This window comes from Protopterus annectens, chromosome 7.part0, assembly GCF_019279795.1.
Source record: "Protopterus annectens isolate FY-2018-M chromosome 7.part0, PAN1.0, whole genome shotgun sequence".
Taxonomy (NCBI): Eukaryota; Metazoa; Chordata; order Ceratodontiformes; family Protopteridae; genus Protopterus; species Protopterus annectens.
Window position 1 is genome coordinate 220603599 of NC_056739.1, and position 24808 is coordinate 220628406.

The window sequence follows — 24808 nt, forward strand, 5'->3', positions numbered from 1 at the left end:
GATCAGAGGCCCTTGGATCCAACCAAGGTCCGGCAAGCCTCGGATCCGACCATTCCATAGGATCTGCCCGCTAAGTTGGCTAGGCCTTCAAATCCAATAATGTTGACTGATCTGATTTTGGTCTTGGAAGAGGTTGTTCCTTCTACCTCAAAACAGAGGTCCCAGTCAGTTCCGAGGCATCGGATCCATTCCTCCGAGCATGGTAGTAGGTCGGAGAGGTCTCCCTCTAAGTCTACCTACTCCTCTTCCTTCTCCAGATCTTCTAGGAGTATCTTGCCCTCAGACATGGACAAGATGATGAGGAGCTTTCTCAGGGCCCAAACAGAGTTGGGGCTTTTGGATTCTGCTGCCCATCCGGCCAGGAGAGCCCCCACCCCAGATGTTCATCGTGTTACATTGCTGCAGTCATTACACTTGGGTTATCCTGCCATCAGGCGGTCCCGTAGTCGGCCAGAGTTTCAAAGTCTTGGTCCGGCATCGGATGCTGTCGCTTCTTCCCTGACGTCAGTGCGCCAGGGGTATAAAAGATGTATCCGACGCCGTTTTCTTCAGTCTTTCTTGCCGCGCGGTGCCCGAAGCAAAACCAGTTTGCAAGTGCCGGTCAGCCGACTCCTGAAATTTTTGAAGTCGAATTTCAGATCCGAAGTGTTCAGTAAAGCTAAGTACCCCATTGGGGAAACTTTTTTCTTGCCTCAGACCGATGTCAGAAAAAGTTAATAATTGTATTTCTTGTGGGAAGCAAATACCTCATAAGGACTTCCACTCTTACTGTATTCCATGCCTAGGCCCTGATCACGACATCACTAGTCGGTTTTGTGCTAGATTTAACAAATGCACTATAAAACGACGTTTTGATTTTGCTTTGCACTACTTTGGCCGAAGATTCAATTATACTATGCTGTCGGATCAATCGACGACCGCAGTTATTAAAAAACGCAAAGACAAGGATAAGGACAGGCATCCGAGGTCCAAAACCGACGACAAAGCTTCTTCTAGGCCATTCGTCATTTCTCAGTGAGGCGCTTTCGCAGCCCCTGACACCCGCTACCTCAGAGCCACAGGCCGCTTCCGACTCCCATGTGAAGACAACTAGGCCTCTGGAAACACAAGGTATTGGACCTACGGAAACTAACCCCTCAGATGGGTCTGGAGCCGCTGAGCAGGCATCGGCTTCTGAGGGTGTCTTCAGACCTTCACATCTTGCCATTAAAGCAACAGCCAAGACAAAAACACCATTAAAGACAAAGAAGCAAGTACAGCATTCTCCTGGACAGTCCTCCATGCCTAAGAAACAGATGCTTAAAATGGCCGAAGACCTCATTACACTAATCAGGGGTTCCCATCCCCCTCCTGAGAAAAGGCTTAGGCAGGATACAGACTATGTTTCCTCTGATCAGGTTTCCATTTCCTCTGATTCCACTTCAGACCAGGGATACTCTCTTCCCCCCCCCATGAGGACTCTGATGCTGACGAATCCATCCCTTCAGCCTCTCCTCCTGAGGATTATTCTTTTGGGGAAACCTTACATACCATGAGGGAGCATTTCCATTGGGAAAGTCAGGATTATTCAGAATCCAAGAAGAAGCTCAGGGACTTCTTTTTATTGCCTCAGCACAGGCCCCTAGCTAATCCCGCCTGTGTTAGATATTGTGGATGATGTGTTCTCTGAATCCAGCTTATCTCCTAATTCTTTACCCCCTGCACCAGCCAAGCCAGGTAGGTATTATAGAGTCCCTGACTTTCACAAGTTTCTTTATAAAAACCCTTCTGCTGATACAGAAACCATTTCCCAGGGTCCCAAAGGGGTTAAGGCTTCTATTGCAAAAAATCTGGTCCCCTCTGATAGAGATTCCAGAGCATTGGATAGATGGGGGAAGAAAGTTTACACTTCTGCAACTTTAACAGTAAGGGCTTTAAATTGCCAGTTTCACATGCTTAAGTACCAACAATATTTAATGGCTCAGTTAAAACAGAAAATGCTTGCAAACTCAGAAGCTCCTGACTATAAGGAAATGCAGGATTTATTGCATGCAGTTGAACAGGTGGGAAAACATACTCTGCAATGTGGTTTTGATTCTTTAGAGGCCTCTTGTAGAGCCGCAGTTACAGGTTCTGTGATTTGAAGACATGCTTGATTAAAAGAACAGAGTTTATCTGATCACGTTAAGGCAAAATTGTTGGATGCTCCTTTACAGCATGATACCTTGTTTGGTGTTAAGGCAGAAGAGGTGTTAAAGAAAATGGAGGATAAAGCTTAATCTGTGCAAACAGTCAAAGATTTCTTACAGGTACAGCCACCTCAATTTAGCAGAAATTGGCCTACAAAGAATTGGTCCTTTCCAGTGTCAGACAGGCCACAGAGAGGCAGATACAGACGCCCAAGAGGCAGATCTCAACCCCAAGGCTCTAACAGACAATGACAGTGGGGCACCTCAACCCCAAAAGTAGGTGAGGACAAGTCTCAACCTTACAGGAAACAGTCTCAATGACTTCCCCCTTCATACGCCAAGCACTTCCCTTTTGGCAGCCCCTTAGGGGGAAAACTAGCACTTTTTTCTCAAAATTGGCAAACAATCACCCAAGACAAATGGGTTCTGAATATTGTGTCTCAAGGTTACAGGTTCCACTTTCACACTTTACCAAGGCTAAAAGCAATGCCAAACCTGCCACAAAATCAATGGGCAGAGGCTCAAAAACACATTTCAGCCCTCATGGACATGAGAGCTATTCAAAACGTACCACAGCAAGAACAAGGACAAGGATTTTACTCAAGACTCTTCCTGGTCCCCAGAAAGGACAAAGTCTGGAGACCCATACTAGACCTTTCAACTCAAAATACTTACCTGGATGTTCCGAAATTCAAAATGTTGACACTACAGCAGCTTCTTCCCATGCTGGGCAAGAAGGCTTGGCTTGTTACTCTGGACCTCAAAGAGGCATACCTGCATGTCCCTATCAGGCAAAATTGCAGAAGATACCTCAGATTCAAAGCTGGTACAATGCACTACCAATTCTCTGCACTGCCCTTTGGCTTATCTACTGCGCCCAGGGTCTTTACAAAGTGCGTGGCACCAGTAATTGCATTTTGCAGACAAAAAGGAATTCAAATATATCCATACCTGGACGACTGCCTCATTCAAGCAGAGACAAAAGACATTCTTCTAAAGCATCTGGCATTTGTAAAAAGGCTGCTAATTTCTCTAGGGTACACAGTAAATGAAAAGAAGTCAAAACTAGTGCCCTCACAGCAGACAATATTCCTGGGTGCCAGCTTAAATAACAAGAACAACTGACTCAATATTTTCAATTACTGGCAAAGAAGTGCCATCTCCCTACAAGAAAAATTCTGCAGGCCCTGGGATTCATGGCATCCTGCATACTACTAATTCCATATGCCAGACTGCATATGAGGAAATTACAATGGTACCTAAAAAGTGTTTGGACTCAACACTCTCACAGTTTAGAATCAGTAATACCAATAATTCCCTGCCTACAACAGGAGTTTCGATGGTGGGCACAGGCATGTCACCTCAACAAGGGTCAGCCTTTCACTCTACCCACAGCCAGGCAGACTCTAACAACAGATGCTTCGGATTACGCCTGGGGAGCACACATGGCAGGAAAATGTATTCAGAGCAAGTGGACCACAGACCAAATGCATCTTCACATCAATCAAAAAGAGATGTTGGCTGTTCAAAATGCCCTAACAGCTTTCAAGGACCTTCTGCATCCAGGACAGTTATTATTAAGGACAGACAACACCACAGTAATGTGGTACATAAGCAAGGGGGCACTCACTCTTATCCCCTATGCAGGCAAGCCATGACCTTGTGGAACACAGCTCTAACGTATCAAGTTCATCTGCAAGCACAATTCCTGCCAGGAAGGAAAAATATCATGGACCCTCACGAATGGAAATTGAATCCACAAATCTTCAGCATGGTAACGCAAAAATGGGGGTGCCCAGACATACATCTTTTTGCCTCCCCACTGAATTGCCAACTACAAAAATTCTGCACAAGGACTTACCACACACAAGCATGGAAAGTGGATGCTCTCTCGTTCAGCTGGAAAAATCTAAAAGTTTATGCCTTCCCACCACTGCCTCTCCTTTCAAAGGTATTCCTAAAAGCCAGACAAGAAAAAACACAGATGATCCTGATTGCTCCAGACTGGCCACGCCAGCACTGGTACCCAATCTTAAAGAACTTAGCTCAAGTCCCACCATGGATTTTGCCTCAAATTTCACACCTTCTGACTCAACAAAACAATCAGATCCTGCAGGGTCAGCTCAAAACACTAAACCTGGCTGCATGGCAGATCCATTAGTCAAACAGGCAACACCTCTCTCTAAAGCTGTTATGGATGTCATTTTGGAGGCCAGGAGGCCTAGCACCAGGAAATCTTACTCAGAAAAATGGAAGAGATTCTGTGCCTGGAACCAGGCTCAAAGCCTTGACCCTCTTGTCCCAAACATTCCTCAGATTTAACAATACTTAACTGAGATGCTGGACAAAGGCCTATCCCTCTCATCAATTAAGATCCACGTCTCTGCCATTTCAGCACATTACAACACGGATCCTCCTTTATTCTCTCATCCCTTGCTAAAGCAGTACCCCAGAGGGGCTAAAAACATAGGACCTCCCTGGAGAGCACCAACACCAACTTGGGACCTCAATTTTGTTTTGGAAAAACTGACCCTGCCACCTTTTGAGCCAGCCAATACAGCCGATCTAAATTTTTTATCATGGAAAACAGCTCTGCTCCTGGCAGTAACTTCAGCACGAAGAGTCTCAGAGCTACAGGCATTAATGGCAGTGGAACCTTTTATAATTTTTCATCAGGACAGAGTTTCTTTAAGGACAAACCCTACCTTTATGCCAAAGGTGGTATCTAGTGTGGCTCTTAACCAAACCATCCATTTGCCAACTTTTTATCCAAACCCCCAGAATAAAGGGGAGAAACTTCTGCACTCTTTGGACATACACAGGCAGCTATGCTTCTACTTGGACAAAAAAGCTTTCAGGAAAACTGAGCAACTGTTTGTAGCATATGCTGCAGGATCACAGGGCAAGGCTATCTCAAAGCAAACTATCTCCAAATGGATAGGACACTGTATTCGTTACTGCTACACACAGCATGGAAAATCAGTCCCTAATAACATTAGGCCACATTCTACCAGAGCAACAGCCACTTCAACAGCCTTTCTCAGAGGAGTACCAACCAAGGAAATTTTGGAGGCTGCAACTTGGGAGTTCAGTGCACACCTTTACCAAGCATTACCACTTGCCTCTTTACTCTAAATCCAGAGCAGGATTTGCCACTGCAGTTCTACAGGGCCTCATAGCCAATCCTAATTCTTTATAGACCAGCCACCCAACCTTAGCTTTGGGATTCTACCCAAGTGTAATGACTGCAGCAGTGTAACACGATGAACATAGTACAGTTTTGTACTTGCCATAAATGTAGATGTTCGAGTGTTCATACTGCTGCAGTCCAGGTTACCCTCCCTCCATCCCCTCTGTCCAGCTAGGCTTATCTATACCTGTCTATCCTATACAACCTTTGTGATGTATTTGCTTGTATCTGAAGGTATTGTTTTTATTTTATATATATGTTTTATTAGCAATATGTATTGCCTACCGACTTGGGGGCACCTGACATCTGGGGCAAGAAAAACGGAAGAAAATGGCGTTGGATGCATCTTTTATACCCCTGGTGCACTGACGTCAGGGAAGAAGCGACAGCAACCGACGCCGGACCAAGACTTTGGAATTCTGTCCGACTACGGGACTGCCTGACGGCAGGATAACCCAAGTGTAATGACTGTAGCAGTGTGAACACTCGAACATCTACATTTATGGTAGGTAAACTGTACTTTTCTCATTCTTGTCATCCAACCCCGGTGGCTTAGGATTCTGGGGACCAGGACATTTGTAGCCCGATTCCAGTGAGACCGAGGATATCCCCTTTCTTAACCCCGCTGGGGTCCCTGGCTTGTTCTGTTTCCCCACCCTTTGAGTGAGGTGAGCCCCATACCAGAGTGGTCGACGCCAGCTGAGTGGAAGGGATCTGGTACCATTTTTTTAAGACTGGTCCCTTCCTCTCTGCACTTCAGCTTTTGATAGCTCTGGGCTGGTATCATCAGGGGTCATGGGGCTGTTTCTGGGCATGTTCCTTCTCTCTGGGAGACTTCTCCCTCGGACATTTGGGATTTACCCTACAAGACATCTGCAACAGGTGGAAAGACCACAGAAGTAACTCACCAAGAGGATCACTGGCCTCAAATAGATGCCCTATGCAGCTCGACTGAAGAAACTCCAGCTGTACTCTGCCTGACATACAAGGCCATATCCAACCCAGAATTGATGGACTTGCTCCACTTAAAGAAAACCTTATCCCCTCGAGCCACACGCTCTAGGGATCTAAACCTCACCGCAACAATAAATAGGACGTGCTGGAGGGATAGATTCCTGTCCCAGAGACTTCCCATGCTTTGGAACAAGATTCCAATCTACATTAGGTAGAGCCCCTTGATAACACTCTTCAAAAGAAACCTTGACGAGTGGATGGGAAACAGAAAGTTTACCCCGGGGATCACTTCAGTGGCTCTGCTGGACACTTCAGAGGCACTGGGAACTAATCTAAGAGGGTGGCGAAAGCCAACACATTCTGGCTAGGCTTATAAATGCCTTCGAGTAGATAACCTAGTACCTGCCTATGAACATGGGGGATGGGTCGGCTTCAAGCCCCTCTGCTTTCCGGGTGGTAGAGAGGAACTTCTCCAGGTCTGGAGTTTCCTCTGCCACACCACCAGTTCCCTCCCAGCCTGCCTCTACTTCAGCTGGCGAGGCCTCACATCCTGTCCTGGGTCATGGCTCGCCGATCGAGCCTTCATGGAGTTTCCTCCTCTCTGGGAGTCCGTGTCTATTCTGAGTTCCTCCCGGAGCCCCCAACGGAGGAGGTTCATTGTAAGAGAAAGTGCAAGAGGAGGGACTTGGACTCCCCTGTGGTGTCTCTCACCAAGGATATGGACCTCGTTGGAAGGACTCCCAGTGGTGCCCCTTACCGAAGGTATAGACCTCGTGGAAGGAGATGGGACCCCAGGTCTCCGCCTGATGATGTCTCCTTTGGAGACATCCTTGAGCTCCTCAAACAAAAGGGCAGATGGTCTCCCCAACCCTCATCTTCGGAGAAGTCAGTGTTTCTGAAGGCCTTTGGGATGGGCCCGTCTACCTCCTGGGTGTCCCTCCCCTGCTGATGAGTTAGTGGATCTGAACACCAGCAGGGCCTAGAAGGTAACCAGGCATGGTGGAGCCTGTTCCAAAGAGGGCAGGCAAGTTCCTTAGTCCCCCTGCAAACAGTTTGTTCTGGAGCAAAGTAGTCCCAGTCGATGCTATCGTGGTTGCTGCTGCCATGAAAAAGAAGCTAGCAGAGCAGAACTCCACGGTCCATCCCCAAAATATGGAGTCTTGAACGATAGACCATTTTGGGAAGCAGGTGTATTCTTCAGCTACCTTTGGACTGAGGGCGACAAACTCCTTGGCACATTTTGTCTGCCTCCAAAGGGATTTGGTCCAAGAACTTTCCACTTCCCTTGCAGAGCTGTTGCCGGTAGAGAATCTCAAGCAGGTGTCTCCCAAACTATCCACTCTGATCTCCCTTGCAAATTCCTCAAGGAGGTTAATTTCCAATGCCTTAGAAGCTACCTCTTGAACTGCTGGTACAGGCATTGCCTTGTGGCATCATGCTTGGCTATGCTTATGCAGGTATGCGGAACCCTTTAAGGTGTCCTTTATCAGTGTCCCTTTCGATAGTTCTACTCTCTTTGGACGTTCCATGAAGGACACTTTCACCTGCAGTGAGTAAGAAGGAAAGACTCTGTCCACGGTGGGGACTAAGCTTTCTACTCCCTAGAGGTCCTTCTCTAAGACCCAATGGGGAACCAGGAAGATGTAGCTCCATAAGGCAGTCTGCCATTCAGGATGCTTCTGATGAATTCTCTTCCAGAGGCAGGGGGAGAGGTTTCAATGGCCACTGCCACCCTTGAGGCGGGGGGTCCGCAAAGTCAGGGTTCCAGCGAACCCTTCTCTGAGCAGCCCTATCAGTGCTCCTGAAGTTTTGCCTGGCTGCTCTACCCTTGAGGCAGTTGGAGGTCTCATTTCCCTACACCCACTAGCCTGGACAAACGTCACTTCGATCAATGGGTGTTATGTATCATTTTCAGGGGCTGTTTCATTCCCTTCTCAGAACCCCCTTCAGTAAGATGTTACCTCACAGACGTTCCAGCCAGTCAAAGGGAGTTGGCTTCCAAAGAAGTTCAACAACTTCTAAAAAGAGCAATAGAAGAGGTCTCAGCAGGACAAAGAGGATCTGGCACTTTCCCTCGTTTCTTTTTAGTGCCAAAAAAGATGGGGACTTTCGTCCTTTTCTGGATCTCAGCAAGCTCAATCTTTCAGTGAAGAAATCAAAGTTCTGGATGGTCTCTGTTCAGTCCATTCTGCCACTTCTATGCAAGGACTATTGGATGTGCTCTGTGACTCTCCAGGATGCCTACTATCGTATCAAAATAGACAGGCATTCCAGGAAATATCTTCATTTCCATCTGGGAGGCAATCATTCTATTGATAACTGTGCTGCTGGCACTTGGTGTAATCCTCACACCTTTACATCCCATTACAAGCTAGATTTGATTTCTAGGAGCAGGGCTTTTTTTGGCTCCACATTGCTCTGGCATGTCCTTCCTTGAGGCCTCCCAGGATATATGGCAGCTGGAGACTCTGACCCTATGGTGATGAATGAAGACATGGATAACATTAGACAGAGTTATGTACTTACCATAACTTGGCATTTGTGTTATCCTATGTCTTCATTCATCACATTTCCCACCTGCCATCCCCCTACCTTGTTTCGGTCGAGGGGGAAGTTAGAGTGGCTTCCTCCCACCTTTGTAGTAATATCTTTTATGATTACGTTAGCAAACTCAATCTGGGGATTAGAGAGCAGCAGGGCATCATGGGAGAGGGAGGACCTAGAGCCTTGGATCAGTTTGACTGTTGCCGGATCCTACACCCTATGGTGATGAATGATGACATAAGATAACACAGATGCCAAGTTATGGTAAGTACATAACTTTTTTTTTATTTTGCTTGTATGTCATTATTATTGGTAATTCAGTAGAAGTTTACATTATGGAAAAATATGACTGCAGTAATGACCTGTTCAGAGTGGTTTCAGCAGTCCCAGTGTTTGTGTCCCTTATATAAACATGTTATGTGTGTGTGTCTGAGATGGATGATATATAGATAAATATATATACTGATACAAAGACATAATACATATGTGTGTATGTGTGTGTATATATATATATATATATATATATATGTGTGTGTGTGTGTGTAATATGTGTGTGTGTATGTATACAACACAATAGCACTGTTTATACATACAATATCATGGAATAAATAGCAGAGTGGGAATAACTATATACATATTTATATATCTAAGTCATTATAGTAATCACGCCCAGTCACTGAGGATGCACAAGCCTGTGCATTTCTTCATGCTGGTCCCAAGACCAGATAAATTGGGAGGGTTATGTCAGGAAGGGCATCCAGTGTAAAACGTTTGCCAAATGATATATGCGGACAATAATACAGATTTCCATAGTGGATCGGTCAAGGCCTGGGTTAACAATGACCGCCACCAGTACTGTTACCCAACAGGTTGTTGTTGGAAATTGGGATACTGTTGGCCAGAGGAGAAGAAGAGGGGGTAGGCATGCCCAAAGGCAGGAAGAGAGGCGGAAGGTTAGAAGTGTGGTAGTGAGGGTAGAACTTTGAATGTTGGCTGTATGACTGGCATTGAGAGAGAGCTAGCTGATATGATGGAGAGAAGGAAGGTTGATGTATTGTGCATGCAAGAGGCCAGATGGAAGGGAAGTAAGGCCGGGTGTATCTGAGGTGGATTCAAATTGTTCTGTCATGCAGTGAATGGGAGGAGAAATGGGGTAGAAGTTATCCTGAAGGAACAGTATGCCAAGAGTGTTTTGGAGGTGGAGAGTGTCAGACAGAATGATGTTTATGAAGCTGGAAATTGATGGTGTGATGATGAATGTTGTTAGTGCCTATGCTCCGCAAGTTGAGTGAGCAATGGATGAGATTGAAAAATTTGGGAGTGAGTTGGAAGAAGTAGTGGAGAGTGTTCCCAAGGGTGAGAGAGTGGTGATTGAAGCAGATTTCAATGGGCATGATGGTGAAGGGAACAGAGGGGATGAGGAAGTGATGAGTAGTTATAGTGTTAAGGAGAGGAATGCAGAAGATCAAATGGTAGTGGATTTTGTGAATAGGATGGACATGGTTGTTATGAATATGTATTTTAAGAAGAGGGAGTAGCATAGGGTGACGTACAATAGTGGGGGAAGATGCACACAGGTGGATTATATCCTATGTAGGAGGGCCACTCTGAAGGAGACTGGAGACTGCAAAGTGGTGGTAGGGGAAAGTGTAGTTAGATAAGATGGTGGGTCTGTAGGATGATGTTGGTAATCAAGAAGAGGAGGAGGAATGTGAGGGCAGTGCCAAGGATCAAATGGTGGAAGTTAACGAAGGGTGACTGTGAAATGAGTTCAGGGAAGAATTAAGACCGGCACTGAGCATCAGTGAAGAGTTACCGAATTACTGGGTCACTACAGCAGAGCTGGTAAGGGAGACAGCTAGAAAGGTGCTTGGTGTGAGATCTGGACAGTGGAAGGCGGACAAGGAGACCTGGTGGTAGAAAGAGGAAGTACAGAAGAGTCTACAGAGAAAGAGGTTGGTGAAGAAGAGGGCTTGTCAGAGAGATGAAGAAAGACAGGAGTATAAAGAGATGGAGCATATGGCAGAGAGAGAGGTGGCAAAGACTAATGGATAAGGCATACGGAGAGTTGTATGAAAGGTTGGACACTAAGGAGGGAGAAAAGGACCTTTACCGATTGGCTAGACAGAGGGACCAAGCTAGGAAAAATGTGCAGCAGGTAAGGGTGGTAAAGTATAACGAGGGAAAGGTACTTACAAACGAGGAGAGTGTGTTGAGCAGATGGAGAGAGTACTTTGAGAGGCTGATGAATAAAGAGAATATGAGAGAAAGAAGGTTGGATGATGCAGGGATAGTGAATCAGGAATTGCAATGGATTTGCAAGGAGGAAGTAAGGACAGCTATGAAGAAGATAAAGAATGGAAAGGCTGTTGGTCCAGATGACATACCTGTGGAAGCATGGATGTGTTTAGAAGAGATGGCAGTGGAGTTTTTAACCAGATTGTTTAATGAAATCTTGAAAAGTGAGAGGATGCCTGAGGAGTGGAGAAGTGTTTTGGTACCAATTTTTAAGAATAAGGGTGATGTGCAGAGCTATAGTAACTACATCGGGATAAAATTGATCAGTCGCAGCATGAAGTTTTGGGAAAGAGTAGTGGAAGCTAGGTTAAGAAGGAGGGAGGTGATGATTAGTGAGCAGTAGTATGGTTTCTTGCTAGGAAAGAGCACTACAGATGTGATGTTTGCTCTGAGAGTGTTGATGGGAGAAGTATAGAGAATGTCAGAAGGAGTTGTATTGTGTCTTTGTGGACTTACAGATAGCATATGACAGGGTGTCTAGAGAGGAGTTGTGGTACTGTATGAGGAAGTCGAGAGTGGCAGAGAAGTATGTAAGAGTGGTACAGGATATGTACGAGGGTAGTGAGACAGTGATGAGGTCTGCGGTAGGAGTGACGGATGCATTTAAGGTGGAGGTAGGGTTGCATCAAGGATCAGCTCTGAGCCCTTTCTTATTTGCAGTGGTGATGGACAGGTTGACAGACTAGATCAGACAGGCGTCCCTGTGGATTATGATGTTTGCGGATGACATTGTGATCTGTAATGAGAGTAGGGAACAGGTTGAGGGAGACCATGGAGAGGTGGAGATATGCTCTAGAGGAGAGAGGAATGAAGGTCAGCAGGACTAAGACAGAATATATGTTTGTGAATGAGAGAGAGAGGCTAGAGGAATGGTGAGGATGCAGGGAGTAGAGCTGGCGAAGGTGGATGAGTTTAAGTACTTGGGATCAACAGTTCAGAGTAATGGTGAGTATGGAAGGGAGGTGAAGAAGACAGTACAGACAGGGTGGAGTGGGTGGAGAAGAGTGTCAGGAGTGATTTGTAACAGACTGGTACCAGTAAGAGTGAAGGGCAAGGTCTACAAGAAGTTAGTGAGACCAGTTATGTTATATGGGTTGGAGATGGCATTGACAAAATGACAGGACTTGGAGGTGGCAGAGTTAAAGGTGTTAGATTTGCATTGGGTATGATGAGGATGGACAGGATTAGGAATTAGTATATTAGAGTGTCATCTCAGGTTGGACGGTTTGGTTTGGACATGTGCTGAGGTGGGATGCTGGGTATATTGGGAAAAGGATGCTAAGGATGGAGCTGCCAGGTAAGAGGAAAAGAGGAAGCCCTAAGATGAGGTTTATGGATGTGGAGAGAGAGGACATCCAGGTGGTTGGTGTGACAGAGCAAGATGCGGAGGACAGGAAGTAATGGAAACAGATGATCCTGTGTGGCAACCCCTAATGGGAACAGCCGAAAGAAGATGATTACAACATTCGCACCTAATACTATACAGATCTAATAAAACTGTATATGCATGCATTAGACATTCTGTAAATGGCTGAATGAGGTCAAGTATATGCGTACTTGTATAGCTAAAGGAATCACTGCAGTGATGATTATTAGTTTATCATAGTTTCAGTAGTCAGAAAAGGACCATTGAATCACTGTTTTGTTAGTAAGCAGTGCCATTTAACAAGACTGAAATTCTTGTAATGGAATGGTTTAGATTTTGACCACAATTTTCAGCAGATTACATGCGTCTGGAGTGAGTTAACCATATTTAAGATGTTACACTTTGTTTCCTGGTATCATGTCTAGCAGTTGTCACTTGGACTTTAATGACGAATCACATTTGTAAAGTTGTGTTTTACTGTTCAAGAAGTAATTTGCTGTTTTTTTTTTCCACAGCCTTGTGGCAAAGGAAAGCGCTTGCCTGAGGTATATTGTATTGTCAGTCGGCTGGGCTGCTTCACTCTTTTTTCCAAGGTAAGAATAGGAAGAAGGATGTGTATGATGCTTAGATATAACATCCTTAAATCTTCTGTGGTAAGTAATGTGTGTGAAGCACTCTTCATTACACAACTGTATGAATATAATGGAGTGCCATAATGTATACATTTATCTCTGTGCAAAACAGGAATAAATTACTTGGTGTGTTCAGAACAGTGGACAGTTTTCTAGCAAAAACATTTCAAAGCAATAATACAAAAAAGCATGCTTCTAAAATATTAATTTTGTTTATAGCAACACATTCAAAATAGAAAAAGTGCAATTAAAAAGATTATTGCAGTACAATGTGGGCACACAGTATAATTCACGAGGAAACATGAGGACAGCAAAATATTCTGAAACAAAAGGTTTTTAAGTATGTAGACCTTGGTGTGAATTTTAAGCTCTTAATGAGGTACAGAGGAATGGAAGAGAATATGTACTTATGCATGCCACAAGATGCCTGTAAACATTCATCATTTGTTGTATAGCAGTCTCTGCACAGCTCAGTAGCATTAACTGTACAGTGAAAAGCCAACTAAATCTGGCATCCAGTTAAACTAGCAGTAGTTGTTCATAGTAAATCTAGCTGTACAATTGATGTAGCTGTGATGTCTTGAAAGTAATTGCATGCAGTGTTATCTGTAAATATATAGGGAGTTTATCTAGTTGAATATCCTTGCCTTGGTTTGTTGCCTGCCTCAATATTCAAGTTTGTAGAAAGCTTATTTGGGAAGACTTTTCTGTGTCTGTAGTGGCTGAGAACACATCCCACATACAGTTGAAAGCCTTTGCAAATAAAGAGCAGAAGTAAAACATGCACTTTAAATATTCTCTTCATTAAAACCTACCCACACATCTCTAACCATGGAGATCTGAGGTTCTGGTATTCAGTCACTTGTTGTACTGACCATCTGAATTCTGAGAACTGACTCTGGTCACCACATGATCGATTAGGACCATAGGAGATCAGGACTGTGAGTGTGGACAAGGAGTACTACTGGGGATGGTGGAAATGGAATCCTGGGACTAAGCTGCCTTCTACTGACAGTGTTAAAAGAAGGTGCAAGACTCAGTGGTAAATCAACATTTCAGACCTTCATAACTTTGTACATATTTGTAGCATCTTTGTAATGTAGTAAAGGAAAGGGAGGATGAGACATGCTTGTTCAGGGTTTTATGAATATGTGCTGCATAGGTAAGGCTCAGTTCACCATCATATAGCCATTTGCTGTTTATAACTATATTTCACTTCATTACAAAGGGAGAAGACTGTTCTTTCCATCATAATCATCTTTGTTCTTCCTGTTTGTATGGGTGACATTACCGTAGGAAAAGATGACCCTTTGCAGTCTGACAACACCATATGTTGATGTTAGATGTAGGCAGCTGTTGAAATCAGCCACATGTCTAATGGGCCTTGTGTGGATACTGGAAAAAAATTCTAGTACAACCATCCTTTGTTAATCCCCTTTCCCTGCTTCTGGGGGGAGATGGTTCAATCTGCACACATCTGCTAGTGTCAAAAGGCAGGTTTGTATCAAAAGTTGTAAAGCCATTCCACGATTCATTTGTAAGATGAAAGATTAACTGTGCGACTCAGATATCACTGCTAAATAAAATAGGTAAGAAAATGCATAACTTTGTTGCTTCTTTTACATTAAAAATAAACATGGTTCACTTTTTTGGCATATTTTGTTTGGCACCAGCATCATCTATTCTATGGGTTGTATTCATACCTCCACGCTTCACAAATGCATAAGGGAGATGTGTGAATAGCACCACCATCCCTATATGTAAATTGAGAGTGAGAGTCACTAGTGTCAAAAGTTCTCAGACCTCCGATGTCATACCCATTATGGTTTGGCATATGTGAATCTCTGTAAACTGAAATAAAGCAGTCTAAGTATATTTAACACTGGCTTAAGTATTGTACACTTTGCTGTAAATGTTCTTAAGTGTACCATTGCTTTCATGTATTTTTGGCAGCTGCCAGAGAGTGCAGAGAGGTGCCAATTTTGTGTAAATTTCTGCAACAGCTAGCTCAGCATCCCCTTCTAGCACTTTAGCAAAACTTTTATAAGCCTTGAATTTTCACTAAATATGGGCAACCGTGTCTGTTTTTTATATGTTAGGAAAGGGGGAATAAAACAATTAGAAAAAGAGGAGAGAACAAAGAAAACACAAAAGGACAACATTAAGAGGATTGTACTGGAGGGAAGTGGGAGCTGATGGCTAATAGTTTTTGTTTGGGATATACCCCCACCTTTCCAAATATATAATAGGGAAGTTGTGGAAGGAGGAAAGGCAGTGTGTGTTGGAGAGTTGGTTAGGGAAGAATTAAGGATGTTGACATCAACATAAAAGACAGAAGAGAGACAGGAGTATTCTGTTGGGCTGACAGCTGGAAGGGGAGACAGATGGTGGGCAACACAAAGGGGTTGTTGACAAGAATTTCAGACCCTGTAACACCCTGGTCTGGAGAGCCTCACAGATTTCCCTGCCCTAACGTTCCTGGGCAAAGGGACCCCTGATGGTGAGGGGATCTAGGCCTCAGATGGCTTGGTGGTCAGTGCCAAAAGTGACAGTGAGTCCTGCACCCACTAAAGTAGACACTCTTATGGGCCCCACTGCCTCTTCACTGCCCTCTGAAGCTCAGGATGTGAAAAAAATTACTTGTAATTTACATAGCTTTATTAGACTTGAAATGTAGTTGTTATACCTGATTAGATTTGTTGCTGGTTCTCTGTGGTTAGAATTAAAACAGTGACCTGATGTCAGTTGTCATTGTATCCTCAACTATTGGGTTCAAATCTGAACCGTCAGGTACGACTTGACAATTGCAAAAGCTTGCTGCAACCAAATCTGTTCAGCTTCTCCCTTACCCACAACACACCTCCCCCAAATACCTCAGATCTTGTTTGCCGCTTCTAGCTAACAGTTGTGGTCTACCATCTCTCTTGAGCTGTACGACTTAGATAAGTAAAAGTTTTTTTTTGTATTTCTCGGTTATTTTTTCTAAATTGTTAATTAGTATTATCTTAACTTCAGTCCCTCCTTTTACATTGTTATATTTCTAATTTCCTTTTGTACTCGGTACTTTTCATTCAGATACTGTTGTTAGTATCCCTCCTCCAGGATCCTAGTCGCCAGAATCCGTCAGTCTCACAACCAAGGATTTCCGTATCCTCAGATCTGAGATCTTCTCCGAGACCTCCAGTCCACTTGGATCCGGAGAGCTCATGGAGCCAAAGTCTGCCTGTTGGATCCAGGGTGCAGTATTTGACTAAGAAGTTTTTGGAGCCATTCCTGCTCCTCAAAGCCTCTGCACTGAACAGATAGGCTCCAGCTTCCACTTTGGGGGTATTGCCATAGGAGCGGAGAGAGGCGATGACTCAGAAGCTTGTCTTCTGGGATCTAACCCAGAGAGTTTTCTCTGCCTTGGCAGATCTGATGGAGCTTTCCCCCTTGGATCCTAGACATTCTAGCATGATGTCATAGCATCAAGGGCCTCACCAACTTTCTCCAAAGAGACATCCAGTACCAAAGACCCAAGTACTCTCAGGGAATTTTGATTTCCTCTTCCAATACTTGCTGAGAGCATTCCACTGAGGAGCTACCTAGGAAGAGGACATATAAGAGGAAACGCTTATATTCCCCATAGAAGTCCATCACAGAAGAGACCGACTTTGATGAAGGTGAAGGGTTCCCACGGTCACCTCCTGAAGATGTCTCATTTGTAGACATCTTAGAAATTCTTATACAGAGAGGTCTCTGGACCCCATCCAACCCTACTACTGAGGAATCTGTTCTCATGGAGGTCTTCTGTACTAGACCCTCTACCTGCTGGGTGTCTCCACCTGCCGATGAGCTCGTTGATATGTTCACTTGCTGGGTGTGGAAGGAACCAGACTCCTTAGAACCCCATACCTTTGAGAACAAATGAGATAATGGCACCACCTGTGGACAGACAGTTCTGGGGGGGAAGAGGTGCCATGGTTGTAGCAGTGGCCCCTAAGAAGGAACTCACTGATGAGGGTTTCACTGTCCATTCACCCAATAGGGAGTCATGACCAGTGGACAGATTAGGGAAGCCATGTCTTTGCTGTAAGACCATTGAACTATTTGGCACACTATTAGACTTCAGAGAGATCTGACTGAGTTGTCAAATACTCCGTCAGGAGCGATATCTGAAGTGGTTCAAGATTCTGTAACTTCTCAGTTGGCAACCCTACAAGTCTGTATCCAATTCTTCAATGAGGTTAGTTTCCATCTTAGCAGAAGGAACCTGAAAAGCAGCAGGTTCAGGCATTCCCATGAGGAGACATGCTTGGATGCACTTTTGCAATTTTGCTGAGCCATTTGTCTACTTTCATCAATTGTGCTTTTGATGGAACTTTGGCCCTAAAGTGAAGGAAACACTGTCCAGCTTTGAGAAGGATAGAAAGACCTTGTCTGCCTTGCGCATACATTTTTTGGTTACCCAAAGATCCTATTCAAGGAATCAGCACAGTAGCTGAAAGATGTGATTCAAAAAGTCTCAAGGTCCTTTCCAAGGCACACGTGGAGGGGGTTCCCCCAGAGACAGAGGAGGGAACTCTAATGGATGACAACGCCCACTTGGCAGAAGTGGCCCACAAAACAAGGGTTCTTGAGAATCTTTCTTTGAAAAACTCTATTAGTGGTCCTGAATGGAGGCCAACTGTCCACCTCTGGAGACAGTCTGGGGGGTATTTATCCCTGCACTAGAGAGCCTGGCTAGACTTAACAAAAGATACTTGGGTGCAAAGGATTATTTCCAGAGGCTACATAACACCCTTTTCCCCTTCCACCTGCAATTCCAAGAAAAATCCCCAATGTTCCACCCAGTCAGAGAGATCAAGCAGCAATTCAGATTCAAAAGCTGCTAGAAAGAGTCATCAAAAAGGTTCCATCAGACCAAACAAAATCCAGAACTTAATCAAGGTACTTTTTAGTGCCAAAGAAAATGGGACTTGAGTCCAATTTTGGATCTCACCAATTTAAACAAATCAGTTCATCAAACCAAGTTCTGGATGGTCATGGTTCAGTCCATTCTCCCTTTTCTGAGCAAGAATGACTGGATGTGCTCTATAGATCTTTTGGACGCTTGTTATATAAAAATGAACAGGAGATCCATCAAGTACCTACGCTTCCAGCTGGGAGCTCATCATTACCAATTTAGAGTACTGCCCTTTGGATTCGCCACAGCCCCCAAGTGTTCACCAAATGCATGGCAGCAGTAGCAGCTTACCTTAGACTGCAGGGATTCTGGGTGTTTCCTTACCTGAATGACTGTCTCATTTCCGTTCCGACCAGGCATCAGCTCATATGCACACGAGATCGGGTTCTACAGACTAGCACTCTTCTGGGGATAACCATAAACTTCAATAAATCACAACTACAGGCAGCTCAGGTATTGGAATTTATAGAAGCACGTCTCAATACAAAATCTGCCATCACTTCTCTTCCAGCCCACAGAGTTCAAAGAATAAGGTCACAAGTCAGAAAAATTATAACGCCCATCTCAATTTCAGCCCATCTAGCTCTTCAGACTCTAGGCTTGATGGCTGTGGCAATAACTTTAGTTCCACTAGCCAGGTTATACATGAGGGATCTTTCAGTGGATGCTAGCTGCTCAATGGTCAGTCCTTTTATCAAAGTCATACCAGATAAGTATTACCCAGACATGCAAGAGAGATCTGAATTGGTGGATTCAATCCAACCAAATACTTCAAGGCCCTCCTTTCATTCCCCAACAGCCCAAGGCCATTATGACTTTAGATGCTTCCCAGATAGGGTGGGGGGGGGGGTTAACTGGGAAAGGTAGTTCAAGGGCACTTGGTCCCCAGAAGAGGCCAATTTGCACATAAATGTCCTGGAGATGAGAGGGGAGCTCTTAGCATTGCAAGCACTTCAAGATGCTCTCCCCTTTGGGATGATTGCGACTCAAACGGACGACATGTCACTTGTATGGTGTATCAGCAAACAAGGGGGAACCCAATCCTATCCATTGTGTCGAGAAGTTCTCAGGGTCTGGCAGTGAATGATCTCTTCCAGCTGCTTTCTGTTAGCAAAGCACATTCTGGGGAAATCCAGTACGATAGCAAACAAATTGAGCCAGGTACATTCTTCTTTCTCAGGAGTGCACCCTCAAAGAAACTGTGGCGGACAAGAATTTCCATCAGTGGGGCCAGCCTTGTTGCAACCTCTTTGCTTTTCCTCTAAACAACAAGTGCAGCAACTACTTTGCCGTAATTCCTCCACAGGAGAATTCACTGAAGGATATTCCACGATTTGCCCCCCCCCCCCCAGTCTTCTTTATGCTTATCTACCAATTCCATTGATTATACATTTTCTGCTGAAAGCTGCCAGGTCGAAGAGCACAGTAATACTCATTGCACCCTATTGGTCTCGACAAATTTGTTTTCCCTTCCTCTGGCCTCACTGGTTCAACCATAATGGAACCTAGATCCGACTCTGGACCTTCTGTTTCACCCGACAGGTATGAGGTATCTTAGATATACCAAAGTTCAAGATGACTGCTTGGCTTCTGTCATTGCATTAATAGCCAGACAATCCATGCTCTCTTCACCTGTTCACCATATAATTTTATCTTCCCATAAACCCTCAACAAGAAAAATATATTCCAGTAAATGGAAAAGGTTTGTTGTTTTGGCACAAAAGCACAACTTTAACCCTTTTCAACCCCTATCAATTACATTTTGGACTTTCTAGTGCACTTATTTCTAAACATTGCTAGTTCTTCAACCGTTAAAGTGCAACTGGCAGCAATTTCCAATTACCACATTGGATATAATGACTCCTCCATAGCTTTCTCACAAGTTGAGCAAGGCCTTCTTAAAAGGTACTCTTCTCCTAAGGTCTCCTTTTAAAGACCCTACCCCTCCATGGGATTTAAACCTAATGCTGCAGTGTCACACACAATCCCCATTTGAACCAGCAGTTACATGTGACCTTAAATATCTTATATGGAGGACAGTTTTCTTGGTTGCCATTACTGCTGCAAGAATTTCTGAGATCAAGCATTATCCTGTAAACCTCCATACTTATTTTTTTTCCCAAAGATAGAGTGACCTTACTTATCTGTCCTTTCTGCTTAAGGTGGTGTCAGAATCCAGTATCAATCAAGCCATTAACTTACCAGTGTTGTTTCTTAGTTTTACCAACAAAGGATAATATATTTTGCATTTACTGGATGTTCATAGACAGTTATGCTTTTATTTGCAAATGACCAAAAAAAAACAGAAAAGCTGACCCAACTGTTCACCTCATTTTCTGAACCAACTTTGGGAAAACCAGTTTCTAAGGTTATGTTATCAAAGTGGTTGACAAATTGCATTTCCTTCGTTTTTACTAAACTTGGCATTACTATTCAACATATAAACACCCCAAAGCTGGAATTTCCAGCAAGAATCTACAACACCACCACAGGGTATGATAGCCAATGGAATTTATTCTGATACCTCGGCTTTTCACCTTCTGAGGAAGGTTTCACATCAAAACAGTAACTCTATTTATATACCAAGTGCTTTTACAAATAATTATTCAATTAACCATAACTGTCTCATCACATTTAAAGAATTAATGCCCCACTCACATATCCTGAATGTTTAAAACACTCAAATCTTTTATATAATACAAATATTTCACTTTGTGCTATACATTATACACATGACAAAATTACCTACAATATTTTATAATTTTATTAGTTTAATAATTTATTAAAATTATTTAGTAAAATAGCAAATACAAACTACCTGAAAAATTCCTCTTTATAAAGTTAAATTACTATCGATATTCATTCCCCTGGGGTAAAGTGTTGTAAAATTTATCATCATTCTGCATTGCAACTTGTTCAATTCATCCTTAAAACTACCCCCGTACTTCAAAATAGAATGTGTCAGCACACTAAAAAGCGAACTTGTCTCGGACCCCTATGCACAGACACAAAATGATCAGATATAGGAGTATTGCAATTATCTCCCAAGTGTTCCATAACTCAAACCTTCACTTTTCGTTTGCCCAAAATGCCATTTGGTCTTCTGACAACCGCGCCCAATAATGTACACAACTCCCTGGGAGTTACAGTGAAAACCTTCCCTCCCTTGTACAACATACCGTTAATTTTAGAATCACTTAAATTTTTTACCCTGCGACATACAGAACAATTTCCACATGGGCATGTTCCAACTCTCCCATCCATTACTCTAGTCAAACCATACCCACTTAACAATTCCTTCAAATTGTTGTTATACCTTCCATAAGAAAAACTCACATGTTTGGGAAAAAGATGTCCCACAATTGTATCCTCGGAGACCATATACAAAAATTCTTTAATAATTTTCTCCAAAATACTTGAATATGGAGAAACACTTATTACAAAGAATAACCTTTCCTCTTCCTTTTTCTATCAACCTGCTATGTGTTCAGACATCTATTACCAAACCTATTCTGTTTTTCTCAGAAACAACAAAATGTATAATTTAACTAAAGGTGAATGGGCAAAACTACAAATGGTGTACTCTCATTTGGATAAATATGTTTTTAGACAAGCAAGCAGATAAGGGGGCAACTGGTTTGTGATGAGTAGGGACGGTTATCAAAAAATGGTTAGAGATTTAATCTGTGATGATGATTATGTTCAACTCTTTAACAACCTAGTGCAGAGATTTAATTGTGAGCTTTTTGAGATATTGGAGAGAGGGGAAAGATTGGGCTTCTTGAGAAATGAGGATGTGCAAAAGCTTTTTGTTAAAGAGCCCAGGGATCCAAAGTTTTATGTATCCCAACGATCCACAAGAATTTAATGACTCCCCCTGGGAGACCTATTATTTCCATTGTAGGCTCATATTTAGAGTATGTAGGCATTTTTTTGGACTTTCACTTTAAGAAATATTTGATGGAAAGTACCTTCTCATATTAAGAACACTGGAGAGCTGTATAAGGGATTGAGGAAAGTGAAATGACATAATGGCTTTTGTGGGCCACTGTTGATGTTAGTTTGTTATGCACTAACATTGACATTAAGTGGGGCTTGGCAGTCATGAAGAGAATGATGGGTAAAGGACCTTACCCCTCTTTCCTGTTACTTTTGTTGGAGTTCTGCCTGATCCATAGTTATTTTAGGTGGGAAAAACAATTCTTTTTGCAAAAAAGAGGCAAAGTATTGGGGGCATATTATGTCCCTACTTATGCTGTGGTGTATATGGGGGATTTTGAAAATCAATTTATGTACCCCACTGCTTATTTTGCTGAGAATGTTATTTTTTATAGTAGTTTTATTGATGATTTGATATTCATTTGTAAGGATGATCAACAGGAATTTTTGAAATTCATGGAGCATATTAATGGCACCAATCATGGTTTAAAATTTAATTGTCAGCTTAATTCGGTGAGCATGACTTTTGGATGTAGAACTGTATGTGGATAAGAGTGACATAATACAGTTTAAACTTTATAGGAAATCTACATATGTCAACAATTTCCTTCATGCAGATAGCATGCATCCCCCACACTTAATTAAATCCTTACATTTATCAAAATACCTCTGACGTGGAGCTTAAAGAAACCTTTTTGAATGAGGTTTATAATAGACTTCACTCCCGAGGGTATTCTGAAACCAATTTGAGTGAGGCTCAAAATATGGTTTGGGAAAAACAGAATAGGTTTGGTGTTAGATATTTGAACACACACCGCACGTTGATAGAAAAAGGAATAAGGAAGAAGAACAGTTATTCTTTGTAACAAGATTTTCTACATTTTCAAATATTTTGGAGAAAATTACTAAAGAATTTGGTATATGGTCTCTGAGGATACAAGTGTGGGACATCTCTTTCCTAAACGTGTGACTTTTTCTTATGGAAGGTACAACAATTTGAATGAATTGTTAAGTGGAGATGGTTTGACTAGTAGAATGGATGGGAGAGTTGGAACACACTTGTGGAAATTGTTCTGTATGTCATAGGGTTAAAAAAATGTAAGTGATTCTAAAATTAATGGTAGGTTGTACAAGGCCAGAGAAGGTTTTCATTGCAACTCCCATGGAGTTGTGTACATTATTGGGTGTGGTTGTCAGAAGACTAAATGGTATATTGGGCAAAAAAAAAAGAAAGGTGAAGGTTCAAGTTATGGAACACTTGGGAGGTATAAGAAGACGGAATTGTAATAGTCCTGTTACTGATCGTTTTGTCTGTGCATGGGGTGTTTGAGATGAGTTTGTTTTTTAGTGTGCTGACATGTCCCATTTTGAAGTATGGGGGTAGTTTTAAGGATGAATTGGACAAGCTGGAATGCAAAATGATCATAAATGAACACTACCCCAGGGAATGAATATTGATAGTGATTTAACTTTATAAAGAGGAATTTTTCAGGTAGTTTGTATTTAATAATTTATTAAAATTATTTAGTAAAATAGCAAAGTAATAAAATTAAAAAATCTTGTAGGTAATTTTTGTCATGTATAATGTATAGCATAAAATGAAATATTTGTATTGTATAAAAGATCTGAGTGTTTTAAATATTCAGGATATGTGTGAGTGCAGTATTGTTTCTTTAAATGTGATGAGACAATTATGGTTAACTGAATAATTATCTATTTGTAATAGCACTTGGTGTATAAATAGGGTTACTGTTTTGAGGTTCAAAGATTCCTCAGAAGGCGAAAAGCTGAGGTACCAGAATAAATTTCATTGGCTATCATACTCTGTGGTGGTGTGGATTCTTGGTGAAAATTCCAGCTTTGGTGTGTTTATATATATATATATATATATATATATATATATATATATATATTTATTTTTTTGTGTGTGTTTTCATTCCTACTCAACATTCCTTGAAAGCACATTCCACTAGTCCTTGGCGACTTCCACAGTTTTTTAGTCAAGAATGTCCATGGATGATGTATGTGCAACAGCAGCAACTTGGGCTACTCCCCATACCTTTGTCACTCATTTCAAGTTGGATCTGGTCTCCAGAGGTAGGGCATCATTTGGTTCTATGGTGCTCAGGAATATCCTTCCTTGAGTCCACCCTGGAAACAAATAGCTAGGGACTCTGTCCCAGTAGTTGAGGATAGAATGAAAATTGACATGAGATAAAGAAGTTATGTACTTACCATAACGTTCCATCTATTTTGACCATTTTCTTTTTCTCCCCTCCCACCAACCCCCATCCTAAGACTTCTGGAGGAACAAGCATTTAGAGGATCCCTGTATACTTGTTTTTTTTATATATGACTTCTAGATATGGCTTCTTTGCTAACATCTTTCAACATTTACTCTCTACTAAGCAGCAAACAAGATCTGAGGTATTTGAGGGAGGTGGATTGGGGGTAAGGAAGAAGCTTGAGAGACATGGTTGCCGCGAGCTTTAGCAGTGGCCAATTCGGATTGAATGGTTCGGATCCAAACCCAGTAATTAAGGAAGAATGAAAATGGACAACACAGATGGAAAGCTGTGGTGAGTACATAACTTTTTTTTTCTAAATAGTGTCTGTTTTCAAGGTGCTGTATTTTGCAGTAGATAAGGAAAAGACTTAAAAAAAAGTTCTAAATTGTGGCCAGAACCCCCCCCCCTACAAGAATTCTGTCTGGGGGATGGAAGACTTATTGGCAGGCTGTTCAATTTGTAAAGTCTTCAGGTCCTGCCAGAG

General features: G+C 42.7%; 1 protein-coding gene across 1 annotated transcript in view; it reads left to right on the forward strand.

The window, feature by feature from the left end:
- The window catches only part of DENND2C (DENN domain containing 2C), a 1562444-nt gene that overhangs the window by 1253560 nt on the left and 284076 nt on the right, over positions 1 to 24808 (forward strand). Inside the window, exon 11 of the mRNA XM_044076720.1 lies at positions 13036 to 13113. Coding sequence (XP_043932655.1) covers positions 13036 to 13113 — 78 coding nt within the window. The remainder of the gene's footprint in view (positions 1 to 13035; positions 13114 to 24808) is intronic.